This window comes from Aegilops tauschii, chromosome 3, assembly GCF_002575655.3.
Source record: "Aegilops tauschii subsp. strangulata cultivar AL8/78 chromosome 3, Aet v6.0, whole genome shotgun sequence".
NCBI classification, from domain to species: Eukaryota; Viridiplantae; Streptophyta; class Magnoliopsida; order Poales; family Poaceae; genus Aegilops; species Aegilops tauschii.
The window spans coordinates 145,769,260-145,789,448 of NC_053037.3; the positions used below are offsets into that span (position 1 = coordinate 145,769,260).

Here is a 20,189-nt window from a genome sequence, read left to right on the forward strand (position 1 = left end):
AAACGTAACTAGGCTAGAATTTTTGGAAGACAATATCCGTATAATATGTCTTGCTGTAAATTAATTATTGTATTTATGGCTTTTCATTGTGAGAGTTAGATGACCTGAAACTGTTAAATGAGATGTGTTTAATTTCACCCCACAAAAAAAAGATGCGTTTAATTTCAGTTATCAATCTCTAAAGTTGGATCCCTTGACCAGTCTGCGATTTTATATATGTTGTGCCACATATCTTATTAAAGATTTACCGTCTTCAGTTCATTAAATCAGTTTTTCTTCTCTCCCACGGATGCTTCATGTCATAAGTAGTTTGCGAGTCATTTTAGTATTCTTGCAGATTTCTGCAATAATGTAGCTGCAACTGGCCGAACATATACTCCTACTAATTTGTTAGCTGCTCTCAAGTAAGGCACTTCTTGAGTTAATCGTTGACGGTCGATATTAAGCATTCAACATTCTAATTATCATTTCGGCAGCTCTATGCACTTCCTAAATTAGTGGTCGGCGATCAATATTAAGAAATCTACATTCTAATTGAGCCATATAATGTACTATATTTCTTTATCCTGATGCCACCAAGTAATCTGCTATGCAGCTTCTCTATCATGGTTTCTTTGAAAATGACTAGCCATAAAAAATAATACAATGTTCATGTTTTCATTTTTCATATAGGACGTCAATCTCTTTGGAGATCACATGACCTATTTGGAGCACAATTTCATGTCCCTTCAACGCATTCTTGCATCTAAATTATTGGGTTGGCATGAAGTGCGTACATACTAAAAGAATAAGTTACTTTCTTTTAATGTCAGATTTTCTCGAGCTTTATTAATCCTGACTATGATAAATATAAATTCACTCAGTACAAAAATAATAGTCATGAAAAATTCTAGCTCATGCAGTTGCGTGGATTGATGACTAGCTCAACTGCTCTATTGCCACCGCTTGCAACCATGCCATTGGCCTCCCCCGGCTCCTCCTTATCAACTGTGATCTCTGATTTTCAGGTAAAGTCCTCCCATGATAGCCTCCCATAAAAGCACTTAACCCTATCACGTAGCCGGTTATGCATCCCATCGATTTCTTCCGTTGCAACGCACGGACAATTTTCCTAGTCTCTCCCTATTTTTTTTAATAATAAAGCACGGATCGACTTTGTCGGGTTCACCGTCACAATACGCTTCTTCCCGTGATTTTACGTTTTCAAGTTGAATTTAAAACATATACGCGAGGTGGTACTAAAATATGATTCTGATTGTACGTGCGCACTAAAAGTTTCGCTAAAACTCCTTAAAACTATCTTTCCGACTCGCCCAAGCCTCAGCCCATCGATGGACCTCGCTGTGGCAGACGGCCCGGCTGAAACGGCGGCCCACAACCGATGCAGTCCGACAGGGATGCAAAAATAATGTGCTTTCGTTAGGGATCGAACTCCCAACGTGAGGTTAACTGCCGAAGGGAGCACACAACTGAGCTAGCATCCCCCCTTATGTATTTATAAGAGATTATTTGTTCAAAGATAGTACCACCTCGGTACTTCATATCCAGACCCACCAATTTAAATACGGTTATGACTTGAAATATGCAAGCCACCTGAAAGATCAATAGGCAGAGGGAACAAAAGGATGTTGCCATGAAGGAATTAATTGTAAATCCCCAGGATTGTGAGGCTGCCATGAAGGAATAAATCCCGGGGCCATGCATGCACACTCACGTGGAGGAGGGATTGTAGGCTGAAGGAAAATAAATTCCCAGAATTGTGAAGGAAAAGCTGCCATGCACATACATCACGGGAAGGAAGGTTGTATAGGGTGAAGGAAATTAAATCCCGGGAATTGTGGGCGCTGCATGCACACATCGTGATTAATACTAGAGAACGTTGCACAATTGACTGGGAATTAATTAAAGGGAGTAACGTTTCTTCCTTATGATTTTTCGAATGTTCCTCCGTCCGTCGCGTGTGTTTTTGTACTCCGTAGGGCCTAGACCTTCAAATATGTATATTATTAGGGAAAGATCGTATGTTAAGTGAATTATACAAGCGCAATTTGCATCTAGCATTGGTTTGGATATGTGGTCCATGTGCTTCTGCTGATGCGCGCATGGTGCAGCCTCCACCTGTCCTCTATTACTCTCCTCACCGCAACGAACACCATCATTGTCCATGAAACTATAAGTTAGTATAGCGAGGTGCTCGCGGGAACGACATGCTACAGTGCGATGACCAAACTCATCATCATGGAATTGACCACATTCATCTTGAATTGGTTGACAATGTGACAAAGGAAGGGGCTGGCAAAAACAGTGTGTTAAAGTGTGATGACCAAGCTCACCTTGAGATTGATCATGGTCGTCGTTAATTGGTGGATGACTGACAACCATCGGCGATGGTGATGAAGAGGAGAAGTGACAATATGGATGGGCTACTACGCACATATAATGATTTGTTTTCCCCGTTGCAATGCACGTGCTCGACCACTCTGGGAAGTCATCGTGAGAAGGAAAAACTAATTAACAGGAGGTGCGGGAATCAATGGCAGGTTGCCATGCCATCTTATGAGTAAAAATGATGTGGCATTTTTTAATCCTCACTAAATTCATGACATTTTTTTTCTTCCATTATGTTTTCCTTGCTCTTATAATCTTTACAAAATTTGCGCCAAATTTGTAGCACATTGAACATTATGTTTGCACATACAATCCTCACTAAATTTATGTCAATTGTTTCTACCGTTCTAACCCACGGGCATATATACTATTTTTAATATATAAATGGAGGTATAATATTATTGGTCCTCCCATTTCGTATGTCCATGGTGTTTTCTCATATTGAGCTAGGCTATTCTACCAATCGTCAGTCTTGGGCCACTTGGCCTTTGCCACATTTGCCCGCGTAACGTTCCACCAGTAAAAAAGAAACATGCCCTCCCAACATGTCCGTGCAATCTGGCCCAACAAATCAAACCCACCACCCTGTTTAGGAGATGAGGCAACCCACCATCCTGTTTAGGAGATGAGGCAAAAAATAGTTGACCGTTACTGGAATCAAACTCATAACCTCCAGTGTTTTTGGCGTTGATTGCGTTACCCGACAAAAAAATGTTAATTATTTTAAAATAAAATTGAATTTAGTTTTTGTTTGTGTCCTTCACGGATTGGTAAAATCCAGATAACATAAACACATGGCACAAGTATTTCATTGTGCAGATGTGGGTCATGTGGCCGGGATCTCAAACGCGACCGTTCGCTGGTCTGTCCATGTAGGTGATGCAATTCTTTATTGGTTCCAAGCTTAGGTGGAATGTTCGTCATGTAGTGGACATCGTTACCGACAATGATGACAAAGAAAAGAAGTGTTAACTGGAATGGGGGCGCTAGGGGTGATAATTATTTCTCCCGTTGCAACGCACGGATACTTTTGCTAGTCTTTCCCTCTTTCTCTAATAATAAAGCACGGATTGACTTTGTCAGGTTCACCGTCACAATACGCTTTCTTCTCATGTCATAATACGCTTTTACAATTTGCATGGAAAAAAATAATATACACGAGGTGGTACGAATGAAATCACGTCGCGTGCGTCGAACGATCGCACCGGCTCCCTTCCCTGCTGGGCCCGTTTTTCTACTTGCAACGAATCAGCGGCTGGACTATCAAAAAATAAAACAATCAGAGACTCAAATTCGGAAACGATTGATTTTTCCTTCATACTACGGTGTTTTGACCGTGACCCAGTCGAGCTCCACATCCCTCGCCGCTTCCTCAACTTATCTCAACTTCCAGCGCGCCGGAGGATGAGCAGAAGACGGAGTCGTTGCGGGCCGGCGAGCAGGTACTTATCTCAACTTCCAGCGCGCCGCCACCACCTGCCGCTCCGCTGCGTGCCGCCACCACCGCCTCGCGCGCCGCCCTGGTCGCCGCCGCCGGCCTTGCGTCGCCTCAACGCCCGACCCCCGAGTCTCGCAGGCCCGCCACACACCTGCTCTCTTCCAACAATTCCGTGCATCCCGGCTCGATTACTTCAGGGAGGAGGAGGATGACGACGAGGCAGAGCTCCTGGACACGGTCACACGGCCGCCTGTCCCGGGAAGGTCTGCAGCAACGGTGGCCTCTGGTGCACGCGGATGTCTGTGGAGGCGGAAATTTAATTCGACCTCACCTCGGGCTGCCGGCCTCCCCAAGTTCCTGCTGCCGGCGCCCTCCCGAAGCTCCTGCCGGCCTCCTCCCCGAGCCCCAAGCACGAACAAGGTACTGTGCTGCACACCTGAAAGTCACCCAGCTACTCCTTGTAAAGCCAAATCCCCTTTTGAAATTGAGCAGTTGACCAAATTAACTAGGAAACCTTGACACACGCTTGCGTCCAGTAGCTCGATCTGCTGGTGCTAGGAGGGGATTACCATTGGAGCTGCAGCAGGTGTTGAGCACTCATAGTTTCAGGTTATTATTTCTTACTTAATTTGTTCGAGATGGATGTGGCTGATTCGATTGGAAAGAATTCTTGCAGTCTGTAACCCAGTTTATGCCTCAAATAACACGTAGATCTTCCTGACATCAATATGCCGCCGCGACCTTGACGGGCTGGGGCTCAATGACGACACGCTCTGCCTTTTGGTGCACCTCTTTGCTGTGTTCGACAACCAAGGCGCGGCAAGTTACTCCGGGACTGATAGAATCACCACAAATTGAGATGAGGCATTCAATCGGGATGGACACACTGACACTCGAGCAGTAGGATCCCTTGAACTGAAGAAACGAATACGAACTTAGGAAGATACATGCAATTTAAGGTAGGCGCACACTAACGTCTCAGTATCAGCACCATAATTTGTGTGTGTGTGTATGAATTTTTTAGTTTGTCTCATGATTGATGCATTCACCTTAGTACAGTATATCTTCTGTTTCATGTGTTTTCTGTGTAAAAGTTTGGTCCCGATGACCAATAAGCGAAGAACAACCTTCTCCAACTGACAGTGTTATTCTCCTAAACAATTTGCCATTTTGGTATTTGGATGGGGAATAAAGAAGAACATTCATCATTAGTACTTGAAGAGACTTGCCTGGTTGGGGCAGAACAGGATCTGCTATAGTGCATGTTACTTGACTGCTCACTGTACGACTTAAATAAAATCAAGGTCTTTTCCTCATGCAAGAAAATGTTTTCTTGCTGCAATGGTAAGCTATTCTGAATCCATCTCATAATGTGGCTGCTCATGTTTGGTGCAGACGTAGCGCATGGCAGGGAGATGAAGTGTTGAGAAAAAGGACGACGATGTAAAGGGCAGATGATAGAGGATTACTCAATAAGTATGCGGAGCTGCTATAAAGTTTCCTCCTTTCTGTATAGTTATTTCACTATCCACCTAAATGTCATCCCATGTATATGTAGGAAACTAATTTTGTGTTGCTAAATTTTCTGTATATATTTAATATTATTCAGTGTTAAACTAATAATGATCGAAACAATGCTAGACTTACATGTTGATTCATCATTTGTAGACTTTTGGTTACAACAGATAGATATGAGCAGTTTAGCACTATTCTTACTTATATATCAAAATATATTATGATCAGCAGGCTAAATCTACCACACGGGTCGTTAGCTCTGTTACCGTAACATTGCACCATCCTAACACGTGAGGAAAATAATTTCACAAGATTCTCATATTAAGTATCTATTCAAAGAGGTATGTGACAATGTCTATGTGCGGGAAGGAGAAATTCACTCGGTAACAACTCCGATGCTACGGCTTGCATGCTGAGAGTTGAGACCTGCTGAGCTTACTCGTACTATTGTGTGATGTGTTAACTTACTTTTGTAGTTTCTATATGCCAACATATATCATGCTATTTTATGGTTAGTAGTATTTCAACATAATTTTTCTATTCATGCATTGAAGCAAAACTGCAGTTAGTTGCTACAGAGCTAGGAGATCTTGGTGTATAATAAAATATATTAATATGGAGGGGTTCCTTTGTCACCTGATTTGATAAGGTATATAGTACGGAAGTTTTTTTATTTCATAATCATATTCTTGATGTACTGTTTAATGTATTTTCTTTTCAGAGATTTGCCCTTCAAATTTTCTTGTGATAGCTAATTGCCTTTCTGTAAAACTCTTTGTGCGGATTAGTTGATATGATCAATGGTCAAACTGTTTGAGTTTCAAAATCATTTTAACATTTCAAATTTGGGGGTTGTATATATACAACCGGATATCATGTGTATCATGCATAGCGATCTACTTTGTTCTGTCTGTTAGCATTAATTAATGTCTACTTCTTGATTATATTTGATATACTTCAGATGGTGAGCATGATTGTGGGGATGGTGCGTATGAGGATTTTTTTTCCCTTCTCCCATTGGAACACACAGGTATATTTGGGTTTATAATATGGGTTGTTGCCCCAGTTGCTTTTGCTTGGCGATAATGGCAATGCAGTTATCACCATGTTTGCACCGTTCTTCACATGGACATCCCTACGCTCCTTATGTTACTGGTCACCATCACTGTTGATTATTTCTCCTTCTATTCTTTTATCCAATAGGTATTCTCTTACTACATATAAATTTGGAGGACAAAGCATTTATTCTGTTGATATATTAAACCCCAAATTGCTGAGATGTAACGTCTTCTATCTGAATTTGTTTCATAAAATTAATCATTGGTTTAGTTTGATAGATTAAACCCAAATTAGTTTATGGACTGAACTAGAAATAACACAATCACATATTAGTTTTCTTTTTAAATTTCATAGTAGAGATTTAGCCGTCGATGACCCACTACACGTGGATGCCACATCCTTTCTTCCTCACCTATCGCGCGAATTTTCAATGCCGGTCCACTGCGATCAGGGTACTTGAGGCAGATAGCTATATTCAGCGCAAGTTATTGATATATTTCTTCAACTACCTCTCATTTACTGCATGTTGATTTTCTCATGAACTGCTTGCTGCAAATATAGGGAGGAGTGGGAGTGCTGTCTTCATGAAATTGAGTATCTCAGAAGAATTTGGTTTGGCACTTATTTTCCTCAACCTGTTATTCTTCAAATGTGCTTCCCATGGATTTGATAAATTTGGTGAGATAATGTTATGTGTCAGGTATGGCCATAAGATACTCATGAAACTTATTTTATTTTGCCTCACACAAGATGTATGTTGTTTAGACTCATGTACTGCCAGTACTGGTAGATCGATGATCTAAGGATCATATGAATGATTAATGGAGGATAATTCATATTCAGTTCTCCTCTCAATTTTTGTGGTGCCAAGCTTGATCTTTATCCATCTAACTGACTGAAAGTGCCTTCTAATCACTATTGAACGCATATGTTAGTTAGTTTGACTGTATACACCACACAAAAAGTAAAAAATGAATTCTAGAAAAAATTAGACACAAATACTACAGAACCAGTGGACCCTCGAGAAACAAAAGGCACACCTAAAGGATTTTTTTCTTAACAAAATGTATTAATTTGACTATTTGAGTATAAAAAATGTGCAATCGCAATCTTGCTTTTTCAAGGAAAACAGGGGACTGCTACATACTCGATATGGATCGAGGCTAATTATTGATCTTCCAAGTTAAAAAATCTGAAAATAACTTTCATTTAGTAATGGATACATAGTCAAGAAAGGATGCCTTTCCCGAAAGATACAAAACAAAATCGTGTTCGTGTATGTCCGGCTGACAGATGAATCGATCTCCTTTCAAGTATCAACCCAGCAACCTTCGTGTACGTACATGTGTGCATCAAGGATGCACGGGTCCATTGGCCTGCGTACCACACATCCCTTCACTAATTCCATCAGTATCATTCTTAACAAGGTAAGTATGATTCCCTAATCCCTGATTTTATTAATTGATCTTTGATGCTTCATCCCTAATGTCGTTATACCTTATTGATTCTATAAAAGATCTCAAACAGGAACATACCATTTTTGAGGCTACGATTCCTATAACTTGCCTTGTCAATTTGATAAAATTACATGTGTAATGGAGGTTGTAACTTATTACGGTTTACATTGTCAGAATGATATCTGTGTCATCTCTGAACATATGTATATATTTGGTGTGCCGGATTTTCTGATGTAGATGCTATATAAGAGGAAGCTATTCGACAATCCTGCTCAAGTTGGTACGGATCAGATCGATTTTATTCAGTAAATATTTATGCTTGATAGATACAAGCCTCCCTCTTCTGTCCTTCTTTTCTCCATCCTCTACAGGTCGCCAGCACATGTGAATCGTTCTCGTCAAGAGCATGCTTGTGACATCATTACTATATGTGATGCAGGGCAAAAGGATGCTGTCAGAATGTAAAAGCACATTTAACCATTTCCTGTTTTTTTCCTTGCCTGTTTTCGCCGTCGTATACACTGCATCTCCCACTGTAACGGACAGCCAAATTTGTATTCTTGAAAGTTTTAATCATTTCTATTGCAACTAAGTGTTCAAGTGCAATCTCTAGCCAAGTTCTCTTTGTTGTTGTGTTGAATTTTGAGGAAAGGCGGCCAAGCAGCTCGTGGCATCTGTGTCACGCCTGCTCTGCCGCTGCCTTGACCCGCCGACGACATCGTCGGTTGAGCCGCAAGGGTGCAAGATCATCGTGGGGCCCATTGCATGGGCTCCGAGTATGCTTGATTGCCATGTCGGAGGCGAAGGTGCTAGAGCTTGGTGGCGTGTTTGCATTTCTGGATGCATGAATAATTGTCAAGGAGGCCGAAGCCAGCGCTATTACAGTTGGACTGAAGGAATTGTATAACGTATTCCGAGGCTCCTTGGTGGTGGAGATCGACTATGCAGTGGGGAAATGAGCTAGGGGCTGATTCTGTAAGCAGATCATTGTCCTACCCAATTATTGTTGATATTAAATCTGCGCTGAGTAATTTTTAGGCATTATCACATCAGAACTGTCAAGAGGGACAAACAATGGGCTGGCTCATGAACTAGCCAATGATGCTAAAGCTCATGGAGACCTTGTGGTTGCGTATGGTGTCCCGGACCAACTCCATGATCAGCTCTGGAAGGAAAACAATGCAGCCTTGACGTCGGCCTAAGTCTTGATGTAATCCTCAAAAAAGATACTGCTTGCAGACATGTTATACATAAACATGCATGTTGTAGGTCTGTTAATTTTAATTTTGAATACTGAGATCTATTCAGATGCTTTCCTTACTCTTATGGCTAAAAAAATTCAGCAGACAGTGACTGAAATTTGTTAGTTTCACTCAATCGTGCTGCTGCTTGATCCTGGTGTTGAGTAGGTATATGCATTGAATTTTCCGTTGTGCCAAAACTAACAAATTAAAATCTTCCAATTTGGTGCTACCATATTTCAAAGTAAGAACACTATGATGCAAAGGAATCTTATTATGTAGCCATATGTAATCTCAGTTTGTTGCTATGTATAAACTATGATAGGAGTAGGCCCATATAGATGTGTATCCATTTTTGCCTTCTACTGATCTATGACAATGGGGATGTGCTGGACTAAGTGGCCGTTGCTATTGAAGCAAAGGAGTGGAACTCACAATTTTTCAATCAGTGGAGGTTATCTTTCATATGGATTTTATTATTAGATACTTGCAGATGTGTGTCACTTCCTTGGATCATGTTTGATTCTTAAAATTTTAGATGTTTCATGTAACCATCAATTATGCTACGGGCAGTCCCTGTACATTATTTTTTAGCTGCTCTAAAAAATTATCTCGGTTTATAAGCATCATACATTTTAATGTATAAGTAAGATTATGAGTTGATCCAGTGCCGAAAACAATTCAGTTGAACATGTTTGTTCTAGCAGTTTTAGGCACCAATTCATCTGTCGATCGATTGGAGAAGCGTGGTTGGGTCAATTGTGGTCTTTGTCCACTATGCAAGAGAGAGCAAGAAACGGGGCCACACCTCTTCTTCAAGTGTCGTGTCACACTTAGGCTTTGGAGATCTATCATCGAGAAGCTTGGGCTACCTCACGTCAACATTACCGAATGGCATCTTGATGACTCCGTCAAGAAGTGGTGGGTCAAGCGAACCGATGACCGAAACCCGAATTGGCATGCCATGACCTCTCTCATCATGCTCACCTCTTGGACCATTTGGAACGAGCGAGATGCTAGGGTATTTCGGCAAAAATTAGCGCCACCACCTATTCTCCTCCAAACCATCATTGGAGAGGCAAAGTTATGGATTACTGCAGGCGCAAAGAAACTAGGGACTATCATTTTGTGTGAGTAATTGTCATGTCGCTTGTATGGGGTGTCCTGTAAAACTCTAACTCTATTCTCTCCTTATTTAATAGATGAGGGAAATCTTATGCCTCCGTTTCGAAAAAAAAAGTTTGATTCCATGTGAAGTCTATGATTGATTTTTTCTGGGATTCTTCAGGTTTGATTGGTGAAGTTACATTCAGCAAAGAAGATATGTTTATTTGTAGGGAATTTTTGTAGGTACAATCCATCCAACCATATATAAGTCTGATATTCTCATTCTTTAACAATGTGTACATGGCCTCTACTCTGTCATGTGTTGGAAAAAGGCTGGGACATATATTGTTGTTTGTATAATCTTACATTGTAAAATAATTTGTGGTAACAAACATGTCAACAAGGGCGCAATTTTTTCTATACATAATTTCAGAAGTACTCCCTCCATTGTTAAATATATGACGTTTTGGTAGTTTAATTTGAACCACCAAAACGTAAGGAAACAGAGGGAGTACTATTAACTTATTTGGCTGATTTCCCAAACTAAATCGCTAATTTGAACCATCTATTTCTGAGCTACGGAGGAGAGCAAATATTATTCATGGTATATTGTAATTAAGAAAGAATAGTGATTTAATGGTAAAAAAATACATGATAAGTATTTGCACCAATACAATATTTATGCCACTAGCTTGATTCTCGCACCTTGCATTCTCCCGTTGCAACGCACGGGCATTTTTGCTAGTCTTTCCCTATAATAATAAAGCACGGATTGACTTTGTTGGGTTCACCGTCACAATACGCTTCTTCCCATGAATTTACGCTTTTAGTTTTTTTTTCTTCAACACGTCTATATTTATTTTCTATATCCAAGGTGGTACTAATCTATCTATATATCCCCGCTGCGTTGTTGTTTTCCTCTCCTTCTCACGAGCGGATCCGGGGCCGCCGCTACAGCCCGCGCTGCCGCTGTCTCCGCTACAGCCCGACGCCGCCCCTGCTCGCCGCTGCGGATCCACTACCGCCCCCGCTACAGCTCGCCGTCACCCCTCCACCCATCCGCTCGCCGCTGCCTCCGTCTTCGCGACGGTCCGCCCAAGCTAACGAGGATGACAGCCCGAGCGGCGGCTGCAATGGCTCGAGCGTTTGCGAGATCGGATGGTAGCCACGGCTGTGCACGGCCGCATCAGTAGTTGCGTTAGCGGATGGAGCGGCAGTTGCATGGGCGTCCTTGATTGATCCCCTCAGCGGTACTTTCTCGTCGTACTTCTCGCTCAGCCCCCACGGTGCCGCTCGCCGTGCCCAACTAGACCGCCCGCGCTCCACCGAGCCCACCACGAAGTTGGCTACCACGGCACCTAGGACAGTGCCTCAGTCCCTCCGGCCGACGGCTGCGCGGCGGCCGTGTGGAGCAAAGCTAGACAACGCTGGCCAGGGGTGAGGGTGGCGGGGTTGTGTGTACGGAGGCCCTGGAACAGGGTGGCGAGGTGAAGAGGATAAGCTCGAGCAGCCTCAGCGCGTGCGTGTGTGGTGCTGCTGCTTTACCAAAGTCCACGGCTCCACGCCGAGAGATTTGGGCAGAGAGCCAGAGAGATAAGAACACAGAGTTGCTTGGTCTGAAGATACAGAACCAAATTGTCTTCACCCACGTCCAGCCGCATTCGTCGGATCGCATTCGTCGGATCTGGGTTTTCTATGTACCTGTGTTGTTCTTCGGCAAGTATCGTTGTCTTTTTTTCATGTACATCCAGCCATAGGAATCAATCAAGGAGCAACCTTCGTGTACGTGCATGTGTTTTTCAGCAATACTAACACCAGATTTTGTGGTTTTTAAAAAATTGTCCTCAAGTTCAAGTCGGATCTGTTTATACAGGCATGTGAGATTGCAGTGAATTTGTTCATGCTGGCTCTTGCTGATTGATGTTGCTCCTTCTCAACCCATACTTGCAGATTCTCACATGCGCGGCCAAGGCGAATTAGGCGAATCGTTGCTGCTCTTGCTGGATGATAACAAGGCCGTGAGTTGACTGTTCGTCTGATTATCCAGATGTATTTACAAGCTGGCCACCTCCGCAATCAATGTATATTTTTATCGTGCAACGGTGCAATGTCGTGTTTGATTCCTTCAGCCTCATGCTATCTTATACTTCTTAATCTTTGAGTCAGAAGGAGAAAAATGGATTTAGTATTACGAGTGTATTGGACATGCTTGAAGTTGCATTAGATTCTTGCAAATAAGGAGATATTCCAGATTTTATTGTCAATGCTTTAATCAGGAGAGATAAACCTTACATGTTATTTGTATAATTCAGCAGTTAATGAGATTGAACACTGTAATAAGGGGTCCTTTCAACTGTAGAAAAGGATTTTTGCGAGGACATCGGAGATATGATGAACTACTTGGAAGAGTGAAGGTATTTATCCATGTTGCGTCTTTGCAATTGAATGCTTGCCTCTTTGAGCACAAATCTTGGTACTAAAGTGGCATGTTTTGTCTTTGAAAGAGTTCTTTCTTGAGCAGTACAAGTACTAAGGAGAAATAAGTATGTTAAATGTTGTTACTTGCCTTGGAGTGTGTTATTGCAGTGGTACATTCTTTTTTCTATTAATTCCAATAGAGTCAAAGATAATTCATTTTTCTTTGATTTCGTGTATGATGTTTTTCCATATAATTATTCTAAATCATGAAAGTACTTTTAGTTGCTTGCCATTGGTTTCATGTGTTTTCTCTTTTGCATATTGGCTCCCCTCTTTGTTGTGTTGCGTGGTCTGTTCGGTTCGCTTTGTCATGATTTGTCGAGATGCCAATTGATGTTGTATGTTGGCGTGTGCTAGGGGAACATATTGTGATCCAGTGGACACAATGTGCTATTTTTTTATCTCCCGTTGCAACGCACGGGCATATTTGCTATCTCTCCCTAATAATAAAGCACGGATCGACTTTGTCGGGTTCACCGTCACAATACGCTTTCTTCTCATGTCATAATACGCTTTTACAATTTGTATGGACAAAATCGTAATCGTAATATAAACAAGGTGGTACTAATAATTACGTAAAAACCCAATTTCATCTCCTGCCTCCCAATCCCATCTCGCGGCTTTCTTCGCCGTTCAAAACTCCTCCCTTTCCAGCGACGGCAGCGACGGCGGAGCACGAGCACGTGAGGGGCGGCGCCTTCCTCCCTTTCCAGCGACGGCAGCGACGGCGGAGCACGAGCAGGTGAGGGGCGGCACCTTCGTCGGACGGCTAGCCGCGGCGGAGGAGAAGGCGGACGCCATGGGTGCGGCTACAGACGAGGCGGAGGAGAAGGCGGACGCCGTGGGCTTGCTGCACGGCTACAGCCGAGGCGGAGGAGAAGGCGGACGCCGTGGGCGTTCATGGAGGATGGTACACCGGCCGCCGGCTCCGGCCGCCAGTCCTCTCTGGCCTCCTCCGTGGTATCCTTCTCAACCTCCGCTGCTCCTATCGTGATTTGGATGGAAAATTGGAGGCCGGCCGTGTCCTTCTCCAACACAAATTGATGTAGTGCCCGACCCGGATTTGATTGGCTGCTATAAGAAGCAAGGGTCCTCGGCCGGAATCTCCATCAGGTTTTGCCCTTCGACCATAATCTCCATAATCCTGTCCAAATTGCAATTTTTGAACAAACATCCAATGTGGCCGCCAAGTTCGCCGGAGGAAGAAGCGCCGAGTTCGCCGGAGGAACAAGCGCCGAGTTCGCCGGAGGAACAAGAACGCCCGCCGAGTCCTGTGGTGGCTACACGAGAGGTATGTATCCCCACGAAGCTACGCCACGGCGCGGTAGAGCCTGAAGTTCGTCAAAACTTGACCTGACCGTGACCGTCACTGACGCCACCTTGCTGCCGCTGTTGCTGGAGATGAGCTGAATATCAAGCTTTGGTTGCCTCTTTGCTTCCACTTCACTGCTCTTCGACTATCTGTAATTGTAAAACACCTAATACGATTCTTCAGCACTTGATACTGGTGGTCATGGTCTTCTTCTCTTACCGTTGCGAGACTTGGTTTTAGTTAGTAATCTTGAGATCAAGTGTACTCGTGGATTGCTTAGATGGAGGACCACTGTTGGTTTTGTACTTAGATGCAGTTGTGAATCATGTACGGTTCAATTCAGATTCATGTGGTATTTTTCCTAAATTTGTGCCTGCCTGAACATTATTACTATTAAACTATGAATAATGATCTTTGCAACTGTAGGAGAATTTCTTTGCCGCATCACAAGAAAAACAATTTGAAACAGAGAACTATACTGAACCTTCTAATTATTGTATGAACTTGCTTCACTTAATTTGAACGGCATATTTTTCAGTAGAATTAAGTGCCGGGTGCCACTTGAGAGAATAAAAGAATGATCAGCTATTTTTTTCACAGTTATGATTTAGTCAACATTGATGTCCGTCTGCAAAAAGCTTATTCTGATTTGGAGTTGATTTTTTTCCAGGCCCTTAAGATGAGTGATGAACATCCGTTGAGCCGTCCAATGTTGCCTTTGGCAACTACACCAGAGGTATGAATCCCCTTCATATTAGTTTGCATATGTGAGCCCTGGTACATGTACAATGCGTCTATTATTGCGACACTTTTCTCCATATATACCTTGTAATACTTTGTTTTACCTAATAGAAGCTGGGTGTTTTCCCTTCTGTCAGGGAAAAAAAGTTAGAAGAACATAGCTCACCAATGCAACATAGCTCAGTTCTTATCAGAACAATTGAGAGAATGATGAATACAGCCTTTTTAGTTGATGGCACTGTTTGTATTATTTCTGTTAACACTGAAGTGTGGCATCTCTATGATGGTTTAGTAGAATTAAGTGTCTGCTGTCACTTGATGTTCAGAATTGCCCTGCCATTCATGCAATAAATAAAAAAGTGATTTGGCCTGGTTTTCATGTCTCTGATGTGTATGCACATGCAGGTGCCAAAGGCATCCAATCCAACTCAGGTGGAGGCCAAGGAGGTTCAGCTCTCGGACATTGCACCAATAATGCTGGATGTACCGACGTGAAGACTGTACGTTTCATATATTCTGACTGGGAGCTATGGTGTACTACCTCTGTTTCAACTGATCTAACGGTTGGAGGTTTACATTTTTTTTTCTAACTGCAGAAAATAGATGACATCGCTGAACTGGACATTGCAGAGGATTTTGATAACCGGCCTTCCAAAAAGGCAAAAATTTCTGAATCACGTGTACTGGAACCATCACCTATGTCACCAACTATGAAAACATCTTCTCCAGGTTCAGAGTGTTTTGAATCGTTTGTGCCGGAATCAGATAATCAGATGAATCATGATACACTACCATCACCTCCATCCCCATCTAGCTCGACAATATCTCCTGTTTTCCCATTGCATGATATTAAGGAACCAAATTCACATAAAGAGATCAAAGTTGATGAGACATATGATTATCTCCCACAAGGTATTTGCTTGATTTATCACGTGTGCTTTCGTATACAATATATTCTTAAATTATTTGATTTTCTGCAGACTATACATTGACTGACCATGATCTATGTGCTCATATAGCAGTAGAATCATCTTTGAGAAAACAATTGCTGGTTCAGATAGATGGAAGTTCTGTCTTGCAACATCAATTGATGTGCCTGCTAGATGAGAAAGAGTGGGTAAATGATGATGTAAGTACCCTTACTCAAACAGTAAAGAGTTTCTAATCACTAATATCAATTAGTAATGTATTTTTTTAATTCTTAATTATAGGTGATCAATGCATATATATGTTGTATAAAGGACCAAATACATCTCCAGAATGATAATAAAGTATATTTTGAGAGTCCATTTGTTACCTCACTATTTAAACGAGATGGCACCATTGGAATACAAGAAGGTAGTGCCTTCATGACGAAGCTTGTATTACAACTCGGAAACTGATCGAAACGCTATAAATAAGTTAACCGCCCTGATTTCCTCCCTCACGTCGCACCATAATAATAAGATCGAATCAAAAGAAATCTGGGCGAAACCTCCACGGCGCCGGTCCATCCTCGACGCACCTGACCCAAGTCTCGCCGCCTGCGAGCTTCAGGAGGCCCACGCGGACTGACTGCTACTGTTGGGCGTAGTCTGCCACGGCGCTGACGAGGGATGCATCCTCGAGGCGATCAACCCGAGGCTTGCCGCCGCCGAGTTCCAAAATGGCAACACTCCTGCTGCCAAGCCTAGCGATCGTGTTCCACGACGCCGAGGGGGGATGCATCAGCAAGGCCGTCAACCCGAGGCTCGCCGCCGCCAAGTTCCAGAAGGGCAACCCTTCTGCAGCAGCGTGCAGCCATCTGAACCCAGGTTAGTGGCCGAGGGCGAAGACCATCGTGCATATCCGGATGTGCCTGCATTCATGTGGACGGCGCAGCCAGGGAACGGCAGTAAGGACACACTGGCCAAGTATTGCATCCTGATGTACTTACTTACAATGTTGCATTATCTGCCCATCTGAAGTAGGGTGACTAGAAGAATGCAAAGTATGATACTAAGCTATGCACCGGCGAGCAATTCAAAGAAGCTAATGTTAGTTTGGATGAGATGATGCAAAAGGGATTGTTCAACGTATATAACTTTGACGGAGGGGCTCATGAAGACACAGAAAAGGCATACACACTCCATGCTGGACTGCAGGAGGAAAGGGAGGGGAGCTACAGGCATATAGCTTCTATGTTAAACTTAAAACAGTGGAGGCAAGGCATAGAGATGTGCTTTGTATTGTAGAGGCACACGTTCATGTGGCCGGCCCTGCTAGGGAATAACGGACACACCATGCTCGATGAATTCGACGCGGATGAGATTGACCTGCTAGAGCTGTGCTGCTCTGTCTGGCCAATAGCAAAGGTACCGTTTACCTTCTCTTCTTAGGTTCAATCATTCCAGGCTTCTATCCCTTCTCAATATTTTTTGCTGTAGGACAATATGTTCGTGGAATTATTATTGCCACGGGTTCAGTCCTAAGGCATGGATTATCTATCTGAACATATGGCTTCAATCAGGAATCAATTGCTAATAAAGTAAACAGGGAAATATTGTCAGTTCAAATAACTAATGACTATGCGCATTGCACCGACAATCGGTGTCTTTTTCGCGAGGGGATTATTATTGCCATGGCTTCCATTCCAAGACAAAGTAGAACCAACAATACATGTTGATCAGTTGATCAATTGGTGCTGTTACCTGACCTTTCTTTATAATTGCATCAGTTTACCATTGATTTCCGTCCATCCTATTAAAACTGCTATATATTTGTTGTTCAGTTGAGATTTTACGCAGATTTCTTTATAAGGTAGGCTTTGTAAGAGTTTCTTATTTTGTATAGGTTGTGGATCAGAAATTAATTAATCTATTAATTTCCACCTTCGTTTAGTGAAATACATTAATTAATAATTTACTCGTACAAGAAAAATAATTTTTAATGTGGTCTTCATGCCTTGATGTTCCCATGTGTCTATTTTTTAACATGACGAAGGGACACGAAAAAGGAGAAATGGCAACACATATGTGTCATTAGGAGTGTGCGAGAATTTGTTTCCCCCGTTGGATGTAGATCAATAGGGTGTAAAAGACTTTGAGTTTCTAGCTTTCATAAAATTTACACATGTACTCCCTCCGTCCCATAATGTTAGACCATTTTGCAAGCTTAACAGTATGTTGTGGTTGGTCCTTAAACTTGAACAATAAGTGTGTCGATTGAGGTTCAGACCATATTTAATTAGCAACTAATTATCCTGTGGCGCTTCGGCCCTAATGTATCCACAGTCTGACCATTGGATTAAATATCCATCAGAAGATTGTAGCCTTTCCTGACTCCATGCCCTTTTCAAGTAGAGTTGCAGAAATGCAGAGTATGAATGGGGAAACGATCATAGATGTCAACACCTACAGTATGATTTATCTTGATAGAGATGCACTGGATTCTCAAGTAGTTTTAATGTTTTTTTCTAGATAGCTCAAGTAATTAAGCTTCTGCAATTCATGAAAAACAAAAAGAAGGTGTCATGTCAGCTGCTCAAGCTAATCAAGTAACAAAAATAAAAGGGACCAGTAGTCAGGTTCCATTAACCAAATGTTTCACATCTATTAACCTGTATCTTGATTGAGATGCACTGGGTTCACAAGTAGTTTTAGTGTTTTTTCTAGATAGCTAACAAAAGGAAGGTGTTCTATCAGCTGACCAAGCTAATTAAGTAAAAATAATTAAAGGGAACAGTAGTCAGGTTCCATTAACCAAATGCGTCACATCTATTAACCTGTACTCATAGTAGCCCACGTTGTTCAATATTGCTTGGAAATTTGCCCTTTTTTTACAAATCAAAATCAGTCTTTGTAACCTGGGCGTTTACTAAAGTTGTATGCACTTTTTCTGTTTAATCTGGGTGTCCAATCTCTGTAAGTTGGGCGTTGCTTGTATTTTATATTAGGCGTTACCTATACTTTATATTAGTCCAACGTTTGTCAGTCTGTGTTTAATTCTCTGTTTGCTCCCTATGGACAAATAAGTTATTTTTCTCCCAGTTTGATTCAAGTCTGAAATATGCATGGATGCTACACTTAAGTCAGTAAACGAACAAAAAACTAGGAATGATCTTTTAGTCAGTTTTGTGTCACTGAGTAAATCTGTGCTCGAGATTACAATTACTTTGAACAGAGAAATTAAGAAAAATATCTGGAATCATCATCACCCCTTAACCGATCCGGCGGCAGGATGTAGAAATCCAATCTACTTGGTGGAGACATACTGGCATGTGATGTCGTCCAACTAATAGTTGTTATATGCCTTCCATTGTGTTTGAATTTTTTCTCTTGCATTGCCTGGACTACCTTATAGAAGCTCCTGTCAGCTAATATTATTACGACTGGAGCGGCAGGCATGTCCATATTTGGTGCTGCCAGCGGCAAGCAATACAGGGTAGGTTTTGTAAGTGCTAACATGGTAAATTAATAGGGATTATCTAATCTTTTTGTATTAAGGAGTTCTATACATTTGCATCATGCAAAGATTATTGTACTATTAATTAGTCTATACTGGAGAAGTCAAAGAGTATCATACTCAGGGTCAGTTACGTAGTTGGAATATTTGTAACCACACACTAACCTGAAAGTTAGGCACACTAATTAAGTTTGATTTTTTTAACAGAAGGATTTTATTAATATGGCATTAAGCACACTTTGCAAATAGCAGCTTGAGTGGCTGAGCACTCATTGCTGATAGCTCATTGCAGGCAGGACATCGTTCCATATTAGTATCTAAACCTTGATCTGAATGTAGGCAAGTAGAGCTGAAAGGTTTATCTTGCACTTTGACAGCAAGTCTAGCCTGATGGTGTGCCTTGAAATTCAGACTCCTGTGCACTTTGAGTATTCTGCATGGACGAAATGAAGGTGTGGTCTGGATAGCAGCTAAGATTGGCCGGATAGCCCACGGACCCGCTTTAGTAACATCAGGTTCTACAACAGCTGAGGCAAGCACGGCAGAGTCTGTCAAAAACTTCGGATCCTGCACATGTAGTTGAGCTGCAATCTTCACCGCCAACAGCAGTCCATAAGCTTCTACCTGCAGAGCTGATGCTACTGGTGGCGACACAGCAGAGATGTATACATGTTCGGTATGTTGCCCGTTAATTTGTAAGAAAACACCTATGTCCGCCTTTGCTACAGCTTGTCCTGGCTCCAACGACCAAGCTGCATCTGAGTATATTTGTGTACCTAAAAAATCTATTGCAGACTGAGAAGTAACAACGCTAGAGAGCTTTAGCTGTTCTGGCTGACTGTGATCTCCCTTCCGAGTTGAATCGTGAACCTGTAATTCCTTAATCAGTGAAATATACAATGCACAATATCAAACTGTTCTTATCTTTCTCATCTCCTCCCAATTCCATAATCATTTTTTTGTTATTAATTTCACCACAACAGAATTATTGTAATAGTGTGCATCTTCGTGATTTTATATATTTTCCTGTG

General features: G+C 42.1%; 1 protein-coding gene and 1 long non-coding RNA gene across 7 annotated transcripts; both read left to right on the top strand.

Moving 5' to 3' along the window:
• The first annotated feature begins 3,683 nt into the window (after positions 1-3,683).
• LOC109756692 (uncharacterized) lies at positions 3,684-7,242 on the top strand. 6 transcript variants are annotated; one of them, XR_012204512.1, is made up of 8 exons: positions 3,684-4,246; positions 4,336-4,435; positions 4,538-4,785; positions 4,921-5,130; positions 5,222-5,302; positions 5,573-5,990; positions 6,303-6,371; positions 6,962-7,242. It is a non-coding gene; the product is annotated as an uncharacterized lncRNA (long non-coding RNA). The 6 variants fall into 6 exon arrangements; XR_012204513.1 differs by lacking the exon at positions 4,921-5,130 and having other exon boundaries at positions 5,570-5,990; XR_012204514.1 differs by lacking the exon at positions 4,921-5,130.
• A 7,446-nt stretch (positions 7,243-14,688) lies between these two features.
• Positions 14,689-20,083, top strand: LOC109756691 (uncharacterized). The gene is made up of 5 exons (XM_040403695.3): positions 14,689-14,731; positions 15,142-15,236; positions 15,333-15,648; positions 15,717-15,865; positions 15,948-20,083. Exons 3-5 carry the CDS (start codon positions 15,435-15,437, stop codon positions 16,116-16,118), a joined length of 534 nt encoding a protein of 177 aa, XP_040259629.1. The 5' UTR covers positions 14,689-14,731; positions 15,142-15,236; positions 15,333-15,434; the 3' UTR covers positions 16,119-20,083.
• Positions 20,084-20,189: the final 106 nt, after the last annotated feature.

Coding starts and splice junctions, on each gene's coding strand:
- LOC109756691 (XM_040403695.3), top strand. CDS start 15,435: ATGTCACCAACTATGAAAACATCTTCTCCAGGTTCAGAGTGTTTTGAA. Junction 15,649..15,716: donor ATATGATTATCTCCCACAAG/GTATTTGCTTGA, acceptor GATTTTCTGCAG/ACTATACATTGACTGACCAT. Junction 15,866..15,947: donor AAGAGTGGGTAAATGATGAT/GTAAGTACCCTT, acceptor TCTTAATTATAG/GTGATCAATGCATATATATG.